This window comes from Cornus florida, unplaced genomic scaffold (genome assembly GCF_030987335.1).
Source record: "Cornus florida cultivar Cherokee Brave unplaced genomic scaffold, ASM3098733v1 CherokeeBrave_3.0.0_Hap2_Chr11, whole genome shotgun sequence".
Taxonomy (NCBI): domain Eukaryota; kingdom Viridiplantae; phylum Streptophyta; class Magnoliopsida; order Cornales; family Cornaceae; genus Cornus; species Cornus florida.
The window spans coordinates 79,690,197-79,706,395 of record NW_026775581.1 but is presented as its reverse complement, the minus strand read 5'-3'; the positions used below and the strand labels follow the sequence as shown (position 1 = coordinate 79,706,395).

The window sequence follows — 16,199 nt, the reverse complement described above, 5'->3', positions numbered from 1 at the left end:
GAAGTTTGGCTCCCCAACAAATTCAAGAAATTCTAACTTAAGACGCTAAAATGGCACATAAAGTGATGATGGTACATCCAAGCATAAAGTTTTGAGTTCAAGCAAAATTCTTGTCTTTAGATTATAACAATAGAATATGGAGATTTCCTTCAGCCCTCTTGTGTGGAATCTGTTTCTTGCTTTAACTATAATTCAATAAAAGGCATGTAAGTGTTTGGTAATGTTGCTAAAAGAGTTGTTATTACTTATTTTACTCTATTATCCACACATTAATAAATATGTGTATTACGAGTTACCACTTAAGTCACACAGAACAGATATGGGAGCGGGAGCGGCAGCAAATCCGAGATCGAAAACGTAAAAGTAACAAAATCTAAGTCAAACATAGTGGAATCGAAAGTAAGAACATGCTTGGAGTGCCAAAGAGCGTAAGAGTCACATTCATTTAAAAGAATTATACAGACTTATAGGTTACCACTAACCTAGATGGTATAACACCCCACTAACCCCTCTCTCTCTCTATATATATATAGGGTGAGTGTGTTTGCTGAAATTTGTTGGACTTTCAATAATTATATCTTTGAAGATTAATTGTTCTGAATTATTCTTTATTATCATATTTTTTTGTTTATTTATATTAATATTTTTATTTAACACTAAATTAGAAATAATTTAAACATATTTAATGATCAGTAATTTGTATTTGAAGTAGAATATTTGTAATACTAAAATGCCTAATGGTAGTGATGCCAAATGAGCAACGCACGTAGTCCTAAACTAAATACATTTATTTACATGACTCTTCTTCTACAAGAAATAAAATCTATATTTATAAAAATAAAAAATTAAGAGAGATTGATTGTCTAAAAAAAATTTAATTATCTAAAATATTTTAATTTTTAACTATATTAAAAAAAATACTTTCTTATATAAGCGCGGAGACAACGCAACTGAACAAAATTCCACCTAATGGAATCAATCAGCTTATAAGTGATATTCTTTTTGTCCCGGACAAAAATGAAAAAGTAAGATAAAAAAAGTACAATAATTTTAATTAAATGACATATTGTCATATATTTTCTCATTAACTCTCTCTATCTACAGGTGCACGTGATTTATTACTGATAAGAGTATTTGATTTCATCGGACGGACCAAAGAGTCGCGTTACCTTAAAGCTACATCACTTGGGAAACCTTCTTAAAACCTACTATATATATTCTCAAAACTCTCGTCTCTCTCTCTCTCTCTCTCTCTCCCCACATTACATTCTCTATCACTTGCTCTTTCTAAACTGTTCGAACACTTGAAGCCAATCAATGGTAAGTCTTTCATGCGTTCTCTTTATTTCTTAGTCTCACTCTGTAGATTTCATTTCCCCTCGCTTTCTCTAATTTATCTCCTTGATTTTCATTACTTTTTCTTTTGGGTTTTGATTGATTTCGTTTTGGATTTTTGTTTTGCAGGCTTTGCCCAATCAGCAAACTGTTGATTATCCGAGTTTCAAACTTGTAATTGTTGGTGATGGTGGAACAGGTATTTTTTTAAAAAAAAAAAAATTAGGGTTTTTTATTTCATTTTATTTTATCATTGTATTGTGTTTGGCTGCTAGAAAAATCTGGGAAAGTAATGATCAAAGGTCGAATCTTTACATGAACAAACAGAACATTGATTCACTAAACTAATGGGTTACCCAATTTGATACGAGAACTTTTTTTTTTTTTTTTCTGGTGCTCGAAAATAACATAATAATCTAGAAAATTTTAAGGTTTGCTGTTTTGAAGCTGTGCTACATTATTTCTTTGAGGACCGGTTATTGGTCTAATTATTTCATCTTTAGGGTTTTGTTTTTGTTGTTTAGGATATTCTGAGTTGTGTATTTTTCGTTTCTGTTACATGTGGTAGGGATTTTAGTACAAGTGATTATATTGGATTTTACTTCGATTTACCAATTCATAATTGATTTATAATTGTAGACTTATGTATTTAAGGTTTTGCATGATGTAGGTAAAACCACATTTGTGAAGAGGCATCTTACTGGTGAATTTGAGAAGAAATACGAACGTAAGTCTGAAAATAGTTCATTTTCTTTTCCCTTTGTTTTTAAGTTAGCGTTTTCTTAGTTGATGCGCTTTTCAAATTTTTTGTTTGAAACTGATTATCCTAATTATCTTCTATATAATCTCGAGTAGCCACTATTGGGGTGGAAGTCCATCCTTTGGATTTCTTCACAAACTGCGGGAAAATTCGGTTTTATTGCTGGGACACAGCTGGGCAGGAAAAATTTGGTGGCCTTAGGGATGGTTACTAGTAAGTTATTAAGTTTGTGTTATTTATATGTCTTTTGGCAGCAAGTTCTTTGTATAGTCAATTTCCTTTCTTGAATTAAATGAATAGTTCGCCACATCTGATTGACTACTACATTGAGTTTGGAAGAGTTTTATTTGGAGCTTTTAATTTTATTTTGTACTATGTCATTATTTTTATGTCTATTAAATAATCAAAACTCTATGTCCGTGCCAGGAGCGTATCACTTTTAGTTCTTTGTCGTTTCAACTTAAACTAAATTACATTTCCTGGAATGCTACAAAGTTGTTAAGAGTCAGGAGTATGTTGCCAAATTCTAAGTTAGCATATTGTTATAAGATATATTAGAAGATATTTCTGTCTAGCATTTCGGATTCATAAGTTTTTCTAGTATGTTATTTGATGAATGGGTTCCTTTTTCATCGAACCTTCATAAGTAGGTAGAGATATGAAGATTGTAGCTGTGTTGGTTTGTTTTGTTGTGTTGCAAATTATATATTCTTTTGCTCATTTTCCTACTCTTCATATGATCTTGGAAAGAATACTAATACTTTTGTGTTAGAGCATTGAACACTTGTATATTTACGCTAATTATGTGACCCACACTATGTAACTTTAAACAACTATAATATTTGATCTATTTCCTTTTTTTCTTTTAACCTTTTATTTAAACATTACAATGCTTTTTAGTAGATTCGTTATTGGGTTTTCTCTTTTGGACCTTGCTAAAACCTACACGCATAAAAAAAAAAAAAAAATCCTCATAGTTTTTTTTTTTTAAAAAAACTTGACTGATGACTTCAAATTACCAGAATAAAGCAGGGATCATGCATGGCTTAGAATAAAGCAAGGATCATGCAGGGCTTAGTGTGGGATATGATTTTCTTTCAGATATTTTACATAGATTGGACAATTGTTGCCTACTGATTCCTTTTTCATCATTAGGTCACGGAAACTACAATTTTGTCTGTTATGTATAGCGGGCGCCATGAAATTTGGCATTTATTTTCTTTATTGTACATATATGATATCTCCACCGTTTTCTTCTTTTATAACATTTTAGTAATGCAACCATGTAATAGTTTACAAATAGGCACTACAAAAGTAGTCTCTCCTCTTCTCCTTGCTGGTCATTAATTTTAGCATTTGCTTTTCTTAAGGGTGTTTCTATTCTCTTACCTTAGATAATACAGCTTCTGTCCCAAATTAGAAGTACATTTTGGAAATTCCAGCTTCGTAAGGGAAAAAAGCACTTATTGCCATTAGACTCAACTGAAATTCAAAAAATTCTATAACCAGCCATTGCTTTCAAATTAGTTTGTGCTTAATACACTAACCTCCAGTTTGAAACTGCAAGTTGGAAAATTTGCATCAATTTGTATGTTGGACTTTTCAAAGTAGATATCTATTGTGGGGACTGGGGACATCTAGAAAAAAGGAAAGATGGACTATTTTTTGCGATTGAAGGATTTATATTGTCTAACTGTACACATATATTGTTTTAGTAACTATATATATATATATATATATATAGATAGATAGATAGATAGATAGATAGATAGATATCTTTATATCCACTATTTCCATGCAATACGTTAGATTATGCTCTTGTGATGTGATTGTGTATTATTCTACAAATTAAAAGATACTTATAAGAGGTTTTTTCTAATGTTCTGTTTCTGTTTTATTTTGAACCCAATATGCTTGTAGCAATGGTGAAAACTCAAGTTGACAGGCATGAAGATAGTATATCTATAATCTTCGCCTCCCAACGCCCCCTTGTAGGCGAGATTTAGGTTGTCTATGCACTTTTATATGCTCGAAGCCTTGTTATGATTACATTTACAATTCCCAGTGATGGTGCAAGGTCTCTGTCTTCATAAAATAATACTGTTTTGGCCAGATTGAATATAACCTAGATATTATAATTTCTCACCCTGAATGTTGCCTGATGAAACCTGATGGTAATAATTGCTTTCTCTGGAATTTTAGATTTTAGGATTTGAGTTTGTAGTGTCTGGTTTGAATCTCAGTGGGGGTATTGTAGTTTTGCTCGCCCACTCCCTTCTTCATTGGTGCAATTGTTGAATTCCTGTTAACTTATTATTTTATATAATTTGTTTCCGGAAAAAAAAAAAATTGATTTCTCTAAAATGAAAGTAAAGAAAGTATTGACATCCTTGATTGGTACATGCTTGAAAGTAGTCCACAATGATTTTCGTTGGCGAGTAGGGTAATTTATGATGCACATCTACCTTTCACTTCTCATACTTTTTTTTTTTTTATCTTTTTAATATAATTTTTTGAATACTTATTTATTTGACGCACATAATTTCACTCATATGGTTTTTTTGAATGCTTTTTTATTCTCTTTTAATACTTGTTTTTGTCTCGGTTATTCAAGTATTGTGCTAAAAATTGTATTATACGCAGCATACATGGCCAATGTGCCATCATCATGTTTGATGTTACTGCCCGATTGACATACAAGAATGTTCCAACGTGGCACCGGGATCTTTGCCGGTGAGTCAAGAAATCCAATCCTGTTATTTTCTGAGTGGATCATTATGACTTAAGTATTGAAATATTTTGAATACTTTATGTTGCAAATCACAGGGTGTGTGAGAATATCCCAATTGTACTTTGTGGAAACAAAGTTGATGTGAAGAATCGGCAAGTGAAAGCAAAGCAGGTTACCTTCCACAGGAAAAAGAATTTGCAGTACTATGAGATATCTGCAAAGAGCAATTACAATTTTGAGAAGCCTTTCCTGTATCTTGCCAGAAAACTTGCAGGGTAGGGACCAATAATTTCATTCACACACTTAGTTTTGCACAATGCAATTGTAATTATTCGACCTTTTTTGGGTTGGTATTCCAGGGATCCAAATTTGCATTTTGTGGAGTCTCCTGCCCTTGCTCCTCCAGAAGTGCACATTGATATGGCTGCACAGCAACAGTAAGCTTCTTCTTACATTCAAGAATCTTTCTCTCTTCTGTGTGTGTGTGTGTGTGTGTGTGTGTTTGATTTTAAAATTTGAAAAAGTTTACCCCCCTTAAGAATCAGCTTTCTTCTGCTATTTTTCTTAGCATGTGATTTTAGAGAAATTTTAAAAGTGAAGTATTGTTGTTATATCCTCCTCCTTTTTCTTTTCTTTTTTTCCTTCCTCATGGCCTGTTGAGCACCTTTGTCGAAGTACTCTCTTCTTTATTGTTGGGATCTGTGAAATTTGGAGATGCATTTTGAATTTGTGTTTGAGGCCTGCCTTAGCTTCTCCAAAGGGGAATATCCCGTTTGAAAATTGCTAAGTAAATGGTTTAGTGATCTAAGCCTAATGAATTCTGAACTTCAGTGGCTGTTGTGGTTCATTGTTAATTGTTTCCATCACGTGAACAGTCCATTAATCTTAGTTTGCTAGTTTGCCATTAGAAACCCTAGGCTTCTCCTCTCCTTTATTTTGTTTTTGTACCTATGCATTCGTACTTATACTATTGAATTGTTTCTACAGGCATGAAGCTGAGCTTGCTGCAGCTGCGAGTCAGCCTCTTCCTGATGACGATGACGATGCGTTCGAGTAGATCGGTCTTTTTTGTTGAAGAATTGTGTCATAGTTGTCTCAGTTTCTTTGTTATGCATTGATGTAACTGTTTTTTTCCCCTTTAAGTTTGGTGTAAAAGAATTTCCGACCATGACTTTCTTATGATGAATTTGTGCTGATTCCCCCCTTCCCTTTTTTTCAATTGAGGATTTCTGATTTTATGATGGAGGTTTGGACTATTATTGGATCTATAGTGGTTTTTGTTTGTGAGAGAGAATATACAATTTTTTTTATATTTATTTTTTTTAATGGTTTGTGGTTTTTGTTTGTGATTTCTTTTTAGAGGTTAAGAAATCAGCCCTAACTTCGTAATGGTACAGTTGGTACTATTGAGCCAACAAGCGGGTGGTGGGTAAAACTTTTTTCTGAAAGAAGATTTGCGAAAACTTGTATCATTGTGGAACATGCTTTTAAGAATACTTTAAGCTTTTACAGAACTGAACAGTTTTATATTAGGGCAGCCGGTATAGCAATAGCTATACTGGCTCGCAATGCATATATTGATTGTTAGCCACGTCAGCAATTGTGTTGACGTGACTAGTTACAGTACTTTAGCTACAGTATTTTGCTAGGAAAAGTTGATGGTTGGTCAAGATCTATTGCCTTTTTATTAACAAAAAGGAAACAAACAAGCAGGGAAGTTTTGGGCCCACTTTGGGCTAGCAATCAGGCTGTTATCTGTGGCGATGCAGTTTGCTAGCAAAATATGCTGGCCCACCATTAGCCAGCACCACGCCGTCCCTTAGTATCGTAATATTGACTGATTTGCTAGTAAAAATCTATCCATACCGGTTGCTCTAAACTGTTTCTCAATCCAACCAAAATTTGCGAGATCGTGTAAGAGCATTGTCAAGGTGGATTCTTCATGTGTTTACATGTGACTTCAGTATATAGTTTTTGCCAAAAAATAAAAAATAAAAAAAAAATAAAAAAATAAGACATATACAAATCTATCAATGAAATATTTTATAAATTCCGATTATAAGTGTGCTTATTTTTACGACTAGTGTGAATGAATGTGACTAACCCAGAATTCAAATGTGAGAGGAATGGGGTCGTGGGAGCTTCTATCACTACTCGTATTATAATAATATAAATTGTACCTAATTCTATTTTATAAATTAAAATCTTCAGATAATCATTATTGCCATTACCATCTCTTAATCACCTCTATTTAACTTTCTGTATTATCATACATTAGCTTCAGAGAGTAGTCTCATTGGTTTTGCAATTGCAACGTAGTGGGCTCTTGCTGATATTCCAGCATGGAGTTCTTTCAAATTATTCCTTTGGAGTGGAATTAGGATTTTCTAAAAACCAATTTACCGTATATCATGATCACACAAGTGGAAAACAGTTTTCCTCGCTTGTAAACTGGTAACCTTTAGTAAGCTACGCTATGAACTTCATATGTTTAATATATCTTTTATTATAAGAATATATATAATACAAATGAAGTTGGACATAATACAAATGAAGTTGGACATTTTTGAAAAGTAAGGTATTATAGTATTGTTTTATATCAAAGACTTGCACAAAATAATTTGACAATTGTTTCCGCACATCTTTATATGAAAGATAATAAAACACATTTTAAAATAAAGATGAAAGTACCATGGGAGTATAAATATTAATCCAAACTAAATTGCTATTGAATTTTTTCCATGTACAGCGTCAGATTCAATAAGCCACCTTTTATAGAGTTGCATCTATAAAAGGGTATCAACAACTTAGAGAAACTGTATGTTTTAAAAATAGAAAGAAGCCTCCATTAAGTTTTATACATCTAAGTAGTAAAAAAAATTGATCTTGATTCTATACGCTTTCAGTCGTATATAAATAACGTAGTAATTCACCAAATTACAATAACGACTTGACTAACACTAACTTTTAGTGGTTGCTATCTCACATTTTCAATGGTTGATAGAGATATGAAAAATTCACAATTATTTATAAGCATGTAGGCTCTAAACCAACGGTTGAGATCAAAACAAAGCTTTTTTTTTTTCACCCAAAACAAAGCTTTCTAGCCGTAAGAAAATTGTAGAAACCTTCCACGTCATATGATAGATATTTACGAGGAGTAAGGCTATTTAGAGACTATATTATTCTACATAATTTTAGAGTGCCAAAAAAAATAAAAATAAAATCTACATAACTTAGAGACTGTACAGACCCGTTCTTGTGATATTTGCATAATAGCCTAACATTTTTGAAATATAACACACGCGCACAAAAAGAAAAGAAAAATGAATTCAGAATACATTGGCTGCAGCCACATTCAGGGATTCAGACCTTACCAAAAAGATGGTTGATCAATTAAAACCAAAAGAAAATTTAAGTTTTTCTAGTTTAATAAAAGCAAACAGGATATTTTTTAACATCAAATAATAATATGTATATGTCTTCGTACACTTCCACCGCAGGTATTAAACATATAATTAGAAGTTGTAGCATAGTAATATCTCGAACAAGTAAATGTGTGAGTGTGTTTCTTAACTGCACGCACAAAAAATGACAAAATCCCTTAATACGCAAATACATGAGAACTTGTAAAATTTATAAAAATAAAATGTAACCGTTCAGTGAGGAAATTAGTCACCCTCTATTTAATAGTATAAAGCAAATATTAATCCAAATGATTGTTAAATTAGGCCCATATATAAATAAACTTGTATTATCTATTTATCCTATAACAATACAACTAATTAATTAGCCTCCTCTTGAGTATTTTCAACCAAACTAGCATTCCATAGTAACTAATTTTTCACATAAATAAATATAATGATTTATCATTGCCAAATATCAATAAAAAAATCTGCCATACTATAGTTTTGAACAGCTCATTCCAATTTGTAAACAATTTTCCACATTGAATACACTTTCATAAATAGCATATCAGTTCAATGGTAACGAGTTATTTCTTTAGTGGTAAAGATGAAAAATGTACATGCCATCAGCTTTACCACCGCAATGAAACAATTACAACATCATCCTCAAATTAGAAACAAAAAATTCAGAGAAAGTACCTGCACCCGATCTCTTACCAAACTTTAACAAAACTTTACATCAGATACGTAACAAACTTTCAACGCCACTACCTTCTGATAGATAGTATCCTTGTTATCCGATTTTGCGTATGGTGCACGTTGAAGTCTTGTTCGATCTGCCAACATCATCTTGTTCTGTTGGGGGCTCGGTAAGTTGGTTCACAGCAGCTTGCGGTTCATTTGCAGGCATTCCGGCCTTCTGCTACATCATCCCATTTGTCGAGGCCTTTCATGCCCCCCAACAGATGAATGGTGCCAACAGTTGTCATTTCTGGATCAAAAAAAATTCATGCCACAGTATTTGGTCATCTGTATGTCGCCGAATCAATTATATGGTCTAAGTACAATGAGTAGAAGCTTATTCAATTGCATCCTTAAAACAATCATCACCTCTAATACCTGAAACTGGTAACATTATTATAGTTGAGGCATGATAATGATATGCTTAACTTGGCAGCAAAAATATATACCAACACTATCATTTATATATACAGCACTGGAAAGGAAAAGAATTATGGGTTCACATATTTTCAGGGTATCAGCCTTGTGGGCTGAACTTGAGCCCCTAACCATGATATGTGTGTTATCCTCACTAATCGTTAGCATGAGGAAGTATCTTCAGCTTCTTTTTATGAAGCAATGACTATATAAATCTTAATTTACTATAAAATAAATTTCAAAGGATATGATTTAGCTCAAGAACCAACACTGAATTTTTAAACAGAAACATAAAAGCATGTTACAGCACCCCGTTTGGGACATTCACCATGGAAAATAAATCAGTTTATCGTGTTTTCCAAGGAATATAGATGAATCTACTATGATTTTTTCAAGTGCAGTTGAACGAGTTATGTATAGTGTGTAGAGTTCCATACTAGTAGTTATTGTGGTTCTAAAATATCTAAATCAGAAACACCCTGGACCATGCCAATCTGTTAAACTTAAAAGGGAAAAAATTCTTACGTGGTATATCTAATTGTAATAAAAACTTGAGTTTTACCTTCATAAAGATGACCCCATAAAATTAGAAGTTAATAAATAAATAAAGAAGGAAAATTTCACATGTTTAGTGGTCTCCCAGTTGATAATACCATAACCAAAAAAATATACTTTTTCAAAACAACTTTTCATTTGAGCATGAAAGAAAGTAAAACATGGCTGAGGAGGAGATCTTTATTCAAAAGAAGAAAGTAAAACAATGCTGAACAAAATCAGTTTGAGCTAACCAAGTTGAGCACTTGGGGCTGTCAATGGGTCAGATCAGAATATGATTTCAACATGATTATCCGATTATCACACCAATTTATATCCATTGGTTCGAATCCAATTTGGTATAAGAAATCCTAGATCAGAAAGACCTTGTATCAATTTGGATTCAAACCAACTAAGCTTCGAACCCACTTAACTTCAAGAAAATAATATATTTCAAATATAAATCTATGGAGATAATTTCTTAAGATAGCAAAATGCCAACTTATACCTTTACCTTTAAACACTGTTTTTTATCTATGTCTTGGATTCAATATAAATAATTATTTTCAGATATTTTACCAAATCAACTTTAGATGAATTCAAACTCATATCTCAGTACATACAATCAGAATCGGATTCAGATTCAAATCCAAATCCTGCCAGATCCACACCAAATTTGACCAGTTAACAAAGAGAGAGAAAAGCCCATTTGGCAACAAGGATCTACTAATATGTGATTATTATCAGTTCCATTATGCCAAGACATCCAACTTTGTCTTTGCGAACCAAGGAACAGAGAATATGGTGACCTGCAGATTTTCACTGGGCTTTCAATCTTCTTAAAAAGAAAAAAATAGAACCTAATATCAAGGTTCCGGACAACTGCTTACCAATCTCGTGCCCACATTTTAAGTCATTTCTAGAAGATCAGATACTTGTTTCAATTATATATACACACACAAATTATGGATGTGTTTTGAAAGTATTAGGCATATATTCACGAATATCCCAAGAGTATCAGTATCCAATACTGATACAATATGGATATGACTCCCTTATGACGGTATCCATACTTCAAGAATGCATATGTACTAGTATAATCATAAACTAACATGGAAGTTAAAGATTCATTAACATATATTAATGACATAAATTGCACTGTAAATTAAAAGGCAACCCATGAAGAGTGAAAACACCAATAAGCATGCAAAAATTTAATGATGTGGAATATCTAAGAGTGACATAAAGCAAGTACCTCATTCATTCAAAGCAACAAAAAACAGATAATTAAGTGCACCACAAAATAAAATGCAAACCGTGAAGAGTGAAAATGCAGATCAGCATGCAAAAGCTTTAAAGACGCAGAGTATCTAAGGTAAAAGTTCGACAAGAGAACCTTCCATGTCAGGATAATGACGGCAGAATTTTTGAACTTCTGGTTGTAATTCCTTCAGCAGAAGACATGTTCACAGTTCAAAGCTGGCCCAAAGTGTGGTTTGTTAGTAAACCGGATCAAACAATGACACCAGTGGTAGGCCATCAATTAGCTGGTTTGTATGAGAATGGAAGCAGATATTGTCCCATTTTGTTTAGGACAAAGAAAGACGGCAAACCCCAGCATCATCTTTAGACCTTTGGAAGCAAAGGATGCATGCCTCCAACTGTGGCCCTGGAAAATGCAGGGATTCATCAATAACATCCTCAAATGGGAACTCAAAATGCTGCCAAATTGTATGGAGGAAATCAAAGAGATTTGGAATTTGATCCAAAAACATGTTTATGTCAAAACCAAAAGGAATACATAGTTGCATACCATTCAAGTTGTTTTTCACATCAATCATTGCTAGAACTCAATTAGAAAGCAATAAATGGGATTACAAAATGAAACCTAATAAGCTTGGCTTTCATGAGCTTTTGGACATTTAGTAACATCCAGAGCATTTCAATGTACAAAGATCAATATCCCACCAGAAAGCTTCTTTTATAAAGCATTTTTGACCTTAATAATAAGTGAACTTCATCCAGAATAAGAAATCTTTTATAAGGCAAACTAGCTATGTGCAGATGCATAAAGACAACAAGCTGGCTGTGTGCCACAGATGTAGGGTTTCAAGTAGACTTACAACAATCATATACTTCCGGGCATTCATCAAAAAATAGAAGCATATAATTTCAAAGATAAGAGTTCCAACCACAACAGAATTTAATAGAAACCTGCTATGACACCTGCAAAGATGCAATGGGAAACAGAGAGACTGGATTTGGCTTTCTGCCACTTATATATGGTGCTTCAAGCTCACAACAACTCCTTTCATTAACTGAAAAATTATTCAAGAACTTTATTACAAATTTGTGACATATTATAACCAGAAGAAGAAGACTAAACCAAAAAAGGAAGGGAATAGATACATTCATTTCTTAGTAAGAATTCTGATACATAATTTGGAGTTACAAAAGCAAAAACCATCTATATAACTGTAGATTAAATAACAGAGAGAGAATCTACAAGATGTCATCCTGCTTTTCACAATGTTCTGTGAGCATCGAGGACGAGAAAGAAAATCCTAACGTTAAAGAAGAAAATTAAAGAGAAAACCCCCCATTAACTGTTAACTTAAATGAATACCAGTTCCAGATGAAATTAAATTCCTCAACTCCATCAAATGTTCATCATTAGAAATATGGAGCGTAATGCGGAGATTTGTCAACAATGATTCTTGCTCCCAACTTAAGGGGCCAGAAGCATACAATGCCTCCAAAGTGCAGCGATAAGCATGCAACTCTAACCTATGAATACTAGCTACCACTTCCTCTTCTGGAGGAAGGGGGCAATTTTCCTCCTCACCCCCCAAGCCATAAAATGATTCTGCATCACTACATAGGGTATCTGTATCTCGACAAGGTACTGCTATGAAATGACTGGGATTCTTATTTGGACTCTTCCTAGTATCTCCACAACTACCGACAGAACATGCATCACTATTTGTGTCACTAGGTCCTGAGCTTCTCGCAATGGAACAGCTAACAACACCATTTAGTTTTGCCCTCTCCATTTCATAATATCCATTTAACCTATTATTCAAGGAAGCATGCATGTATTCTTCACCCAGATTTTCTCGTGGGTAAGCTACAGCATCTACCTTTTCCAGTAATGGGGTCGGAACCACTCGTTGTCGTCTACCCTCTTTCTCAATTGCTCTTCTTTTCTGATCATTGCATGTATAAACTTCAATAAGAGAGAAGCCACAAAGGGACGCTCTCTTCGGCATTCTAGAAGAGAGTATCCTCGACTCCCGCAATCCAGCATTCTTCTGAACAGCAAAACAATCATCCCGTGCTTGCAGCTCAGTCTTTCTATTGGCTCGAGGCACTTGGAAGCTCCCCTTCTGGTAACAATTTGAAGTTGACAGTTTATTATATTTCGCATTTCCACAACTTCCAGAACCCTGTATGCAGCATAAAACATATGATTACACGGTGCAAAAGTGAGGATGGTAAATAAGGACCACTTAACTCCATTGCATAAAAATTAAAAGACAAAAACATAGGGCCATGTCACCATTGCTTCGGAAAACACTGTATACGGCAACACTGCACAAACTTGACAAGACAAAAGGATCCAAGTCTCAGCCAAAATTGTATCCCAGTCAATAGAAAATAATAATAAGCTACATTTATTAAATGTATTAGCTGAAACACAAAGGAATTCACAAGTGATCAAGTAAAATAATGCTCCAAGCTCGATGTAATCTCAACTAATCTTGACAAACATAAAGAGCAATCACTGCAGAAATGAGGGGCCACTAGAATAAATCCAGATAAAAGGAATACCTTTCCGATAACAACCCATTTGTCATCTTCCCAAGATTGCCGCAACCTGATGTTAGATCTATGGGTGCTGAATTCCTGGGAAACTCCAATTGGCCTCACCAAATAGTGATCCCCGCTCAAAATCTTCAAGACTGCGGCTATCTTCCATGAAATATCATCAAACACCTCCACAATGTCACCAACCACACAACTCTCAAAACCTTCCACAGGCGGAGGACAAGGCCTAATAGCCTTCCTAGACACCCTCTCTACAAACACCTTGCCTGTCGAGCCCAGATAACAATCATACTTCACACTGTAAGTATGGCCATTACCAGAAACAATTTCAGCACAACGCCATGAGTTCAGCACCTCAGTTTCACTCATTACCTCCACTTTACTACCTCTCTTGAACCTCATGACGGGTATAATGATGCAGATCCAATCTGTCAAAACCAATAAATTTTCATCAAATAACGGATTCCATACCATCTGTATGAAAAATGACAAAACCAAACAATCAACACAATAGACCCACATTCTGAAAGTGATCGTCACTGTCTTGAAATTCACAGACGGTAATGATTGATAAAGATCATGAACTTTGAATGAAGCATTATATAAACATTGGTGAATAGAAGTAAGTATTTTTTTCCATAAAATGTCTAGGTTTACATGAATTTAATCAAAAAATGAACCAAAATTAACAAGAAAACCTTACAAAAACTTGGAACTTTCATATCAATTTCTTTCAACAGCCATCTGTGTTAAAAACACTATAAGCCCTAAAAAAAAATAGGAACCAAAAGATCTAACAGTCTGACAAAACATTATCAACTAGTTAGTCAACAAACCCCAAAAAATTCTTAGAAAAGTCCCCCAAGAAAACAATAAAAAATTAACACAAAAATCCATCAGAATCCTCTGGTAGAACACAAAATCTGATCAATTCATAGCCTAAAAAAATTAAATTATTCAATGAATCCAATTAAATTAATTGCAAAAGACTCAACTCAGTAAGCAGATAATTAGCATAAAGAACTAATAAAACATACATAAAACTCGTAATAAATGTAAAAATATCAACAACAAAAAAATTGACCACTTTAGAATGAATTCTGATTGAACTTTTTCTCTAAAAGCTTCCAGATTTTTAAGAATAAATTGAACAAAAAATATTAAAATGATGCATTAAGCATTAATTTGAAAAATTGAAACCCTACAAATCAAAATTACTGACCTTTTCTAGAAATTTGCAAAGAAGTTTGAACACAACTTATAAGATTGTTGTTTTGATTCTCTCTCTGAGCTTTCAATTTGTAATTTTGATTTTAGGGTTTGTGTGAGAAAATAAATGGGAATTAATAATAAAATTGTGAATATATATATAATATATAGATTATGTGAATGTGTGTGTAAAAGGGTATTATTGGAAGTTTGGTGTTAAAACTCAGCTTTCATCAACCAGAAAAATAGGAATGCGTAATGCGCACACTCCTTGAACAAAACCTGATTTGTCTTGTACCTAGCTGGAGTTGCATAGTCACGCGCTTTATTCAGCGTGTGCAGGACGCTCTTGATAGATTTTGAAGGTTGTACATTGGAATGGTGTGAAAGACTGAGAGGGCTCCACCGCACGAATTCGGATGTGAAATAAATAGAGGAAATATGAGTTTGAATCAGAGTGATTGCTTCTATGCTGTAAAAGTGTTTTTATTTTGAAAATTTATGTTTAGATTTGTTTGGTAATTATTAAAAGTGTTTTTAATGGTCAGAGATAATTACACTTATTTTTCTTGAACTTAGGCGTAACTACGGGCGATACTTTTTATATTTTAAAAATTACACCGTCTTCCCTCAAAGTTTGCTCCGTCGTAATACTTGGCCTCTTCCGGTGATGGTCAATGTCGGTCAATAAAGGTTTATGATGATGTCAGCAAATTTTGAGCATAAAGTACCATATTTACCCTTATTATAATTGTAAAGACATTTCCACCCTCATACACTCTCAAATATCACATTTGCTTCTTCTGTGTATACATTTTATCTCTCTAAAACTTATAATTACAAAGCCACGAGGGTTCAAAGAACATGACCATGGAGATTCGGGAGCTTAGGAAGGCACAGTGGCGGTGGCGATAAGGGGTAGTGGCGATCACTGGCATTGATGTCTTTGATTGAATGGCGTTAGTGATGGCTTGACGGAGTTCCTCTTTGAAATTAGAATTCCATAGCAAGAGCAACCCCTGATTGAGCCGATCATCGGCGACCTCACCGCCATATGGATCGAATCAGTACCCATGGACTCCGAAGGAGCATAAAACATCCTCTCTCCCTCTCTGCAACCTCTTGATGAATGATTTCGCAAAAAAAAAATCCTTCTGATCACCACCACAATCCAAAAACCTCCTTAAATCAAAACCTATTCAAGTTCTTCACCAATCTGAACTCCGTAATCAGCCCA

At 33.8% G+C, this 16,199-nt stretch overlaps 2 protein-coding genes across 2 annotated transcripts; one reads left to right on the top strand and one right to left on the bottom strand.

Moving 5' to 3' along the window:
• Positions 1-1,200: 1,200 nt before the first annotated feature.
• LOC132283300 (GTP-binding nuclear protein Ran-3) lies at positions 1,201-6,071 on the top strand. The gene is made up of 8 exons (XM_059785238.1): positions 1,201-1,320; positions 1,465-1,534; positions 2,006-2,062; positions 2,191-2,308; positions 4,739-4,828; positions 4,922-5,101; positions 5,186-5,263; positions 5,814-6,071. Exons 1-8 carry the CDS (start codon positions 1,318-1,320, stop codon positions 5,881-5,883), a joined length of 666 nt encoding a protein of 221 aa, XP_059641221.1. The 5' UTR covers positions 1,201-1,317; the 3' UTR covers positions 5,884-6,071.
• Positions 6,072-12,306: 6,235 nt separating this feature from the next.
• On the bottom strand, positions 12,307-15,112 carry LOC132282814 (uncharacterized). The gene is made up of 3 exons (XM_059784619.1): positions 14,976-15,112; positions 13,757-14,181; positions 12,307-13,371 (listed from the first exon to the last, which is right to left on the bottom strand). The coding sequence occupies exons 2-3, from the start codon at positions 14,153-14,155 to the stop codon at positions 12,535-12,537; spliced, it is 1,236 nt and encodes a 411-aa protein (XP_059640602.1). The 5' UTR covers positions 14,156-14,181; positions 14,976-15,112; the 3' UTR covers positions 12,307-12,534.
• Between the last annotated feature and the right edge of the window lie 1,087 nt (positions 15,113-16,199).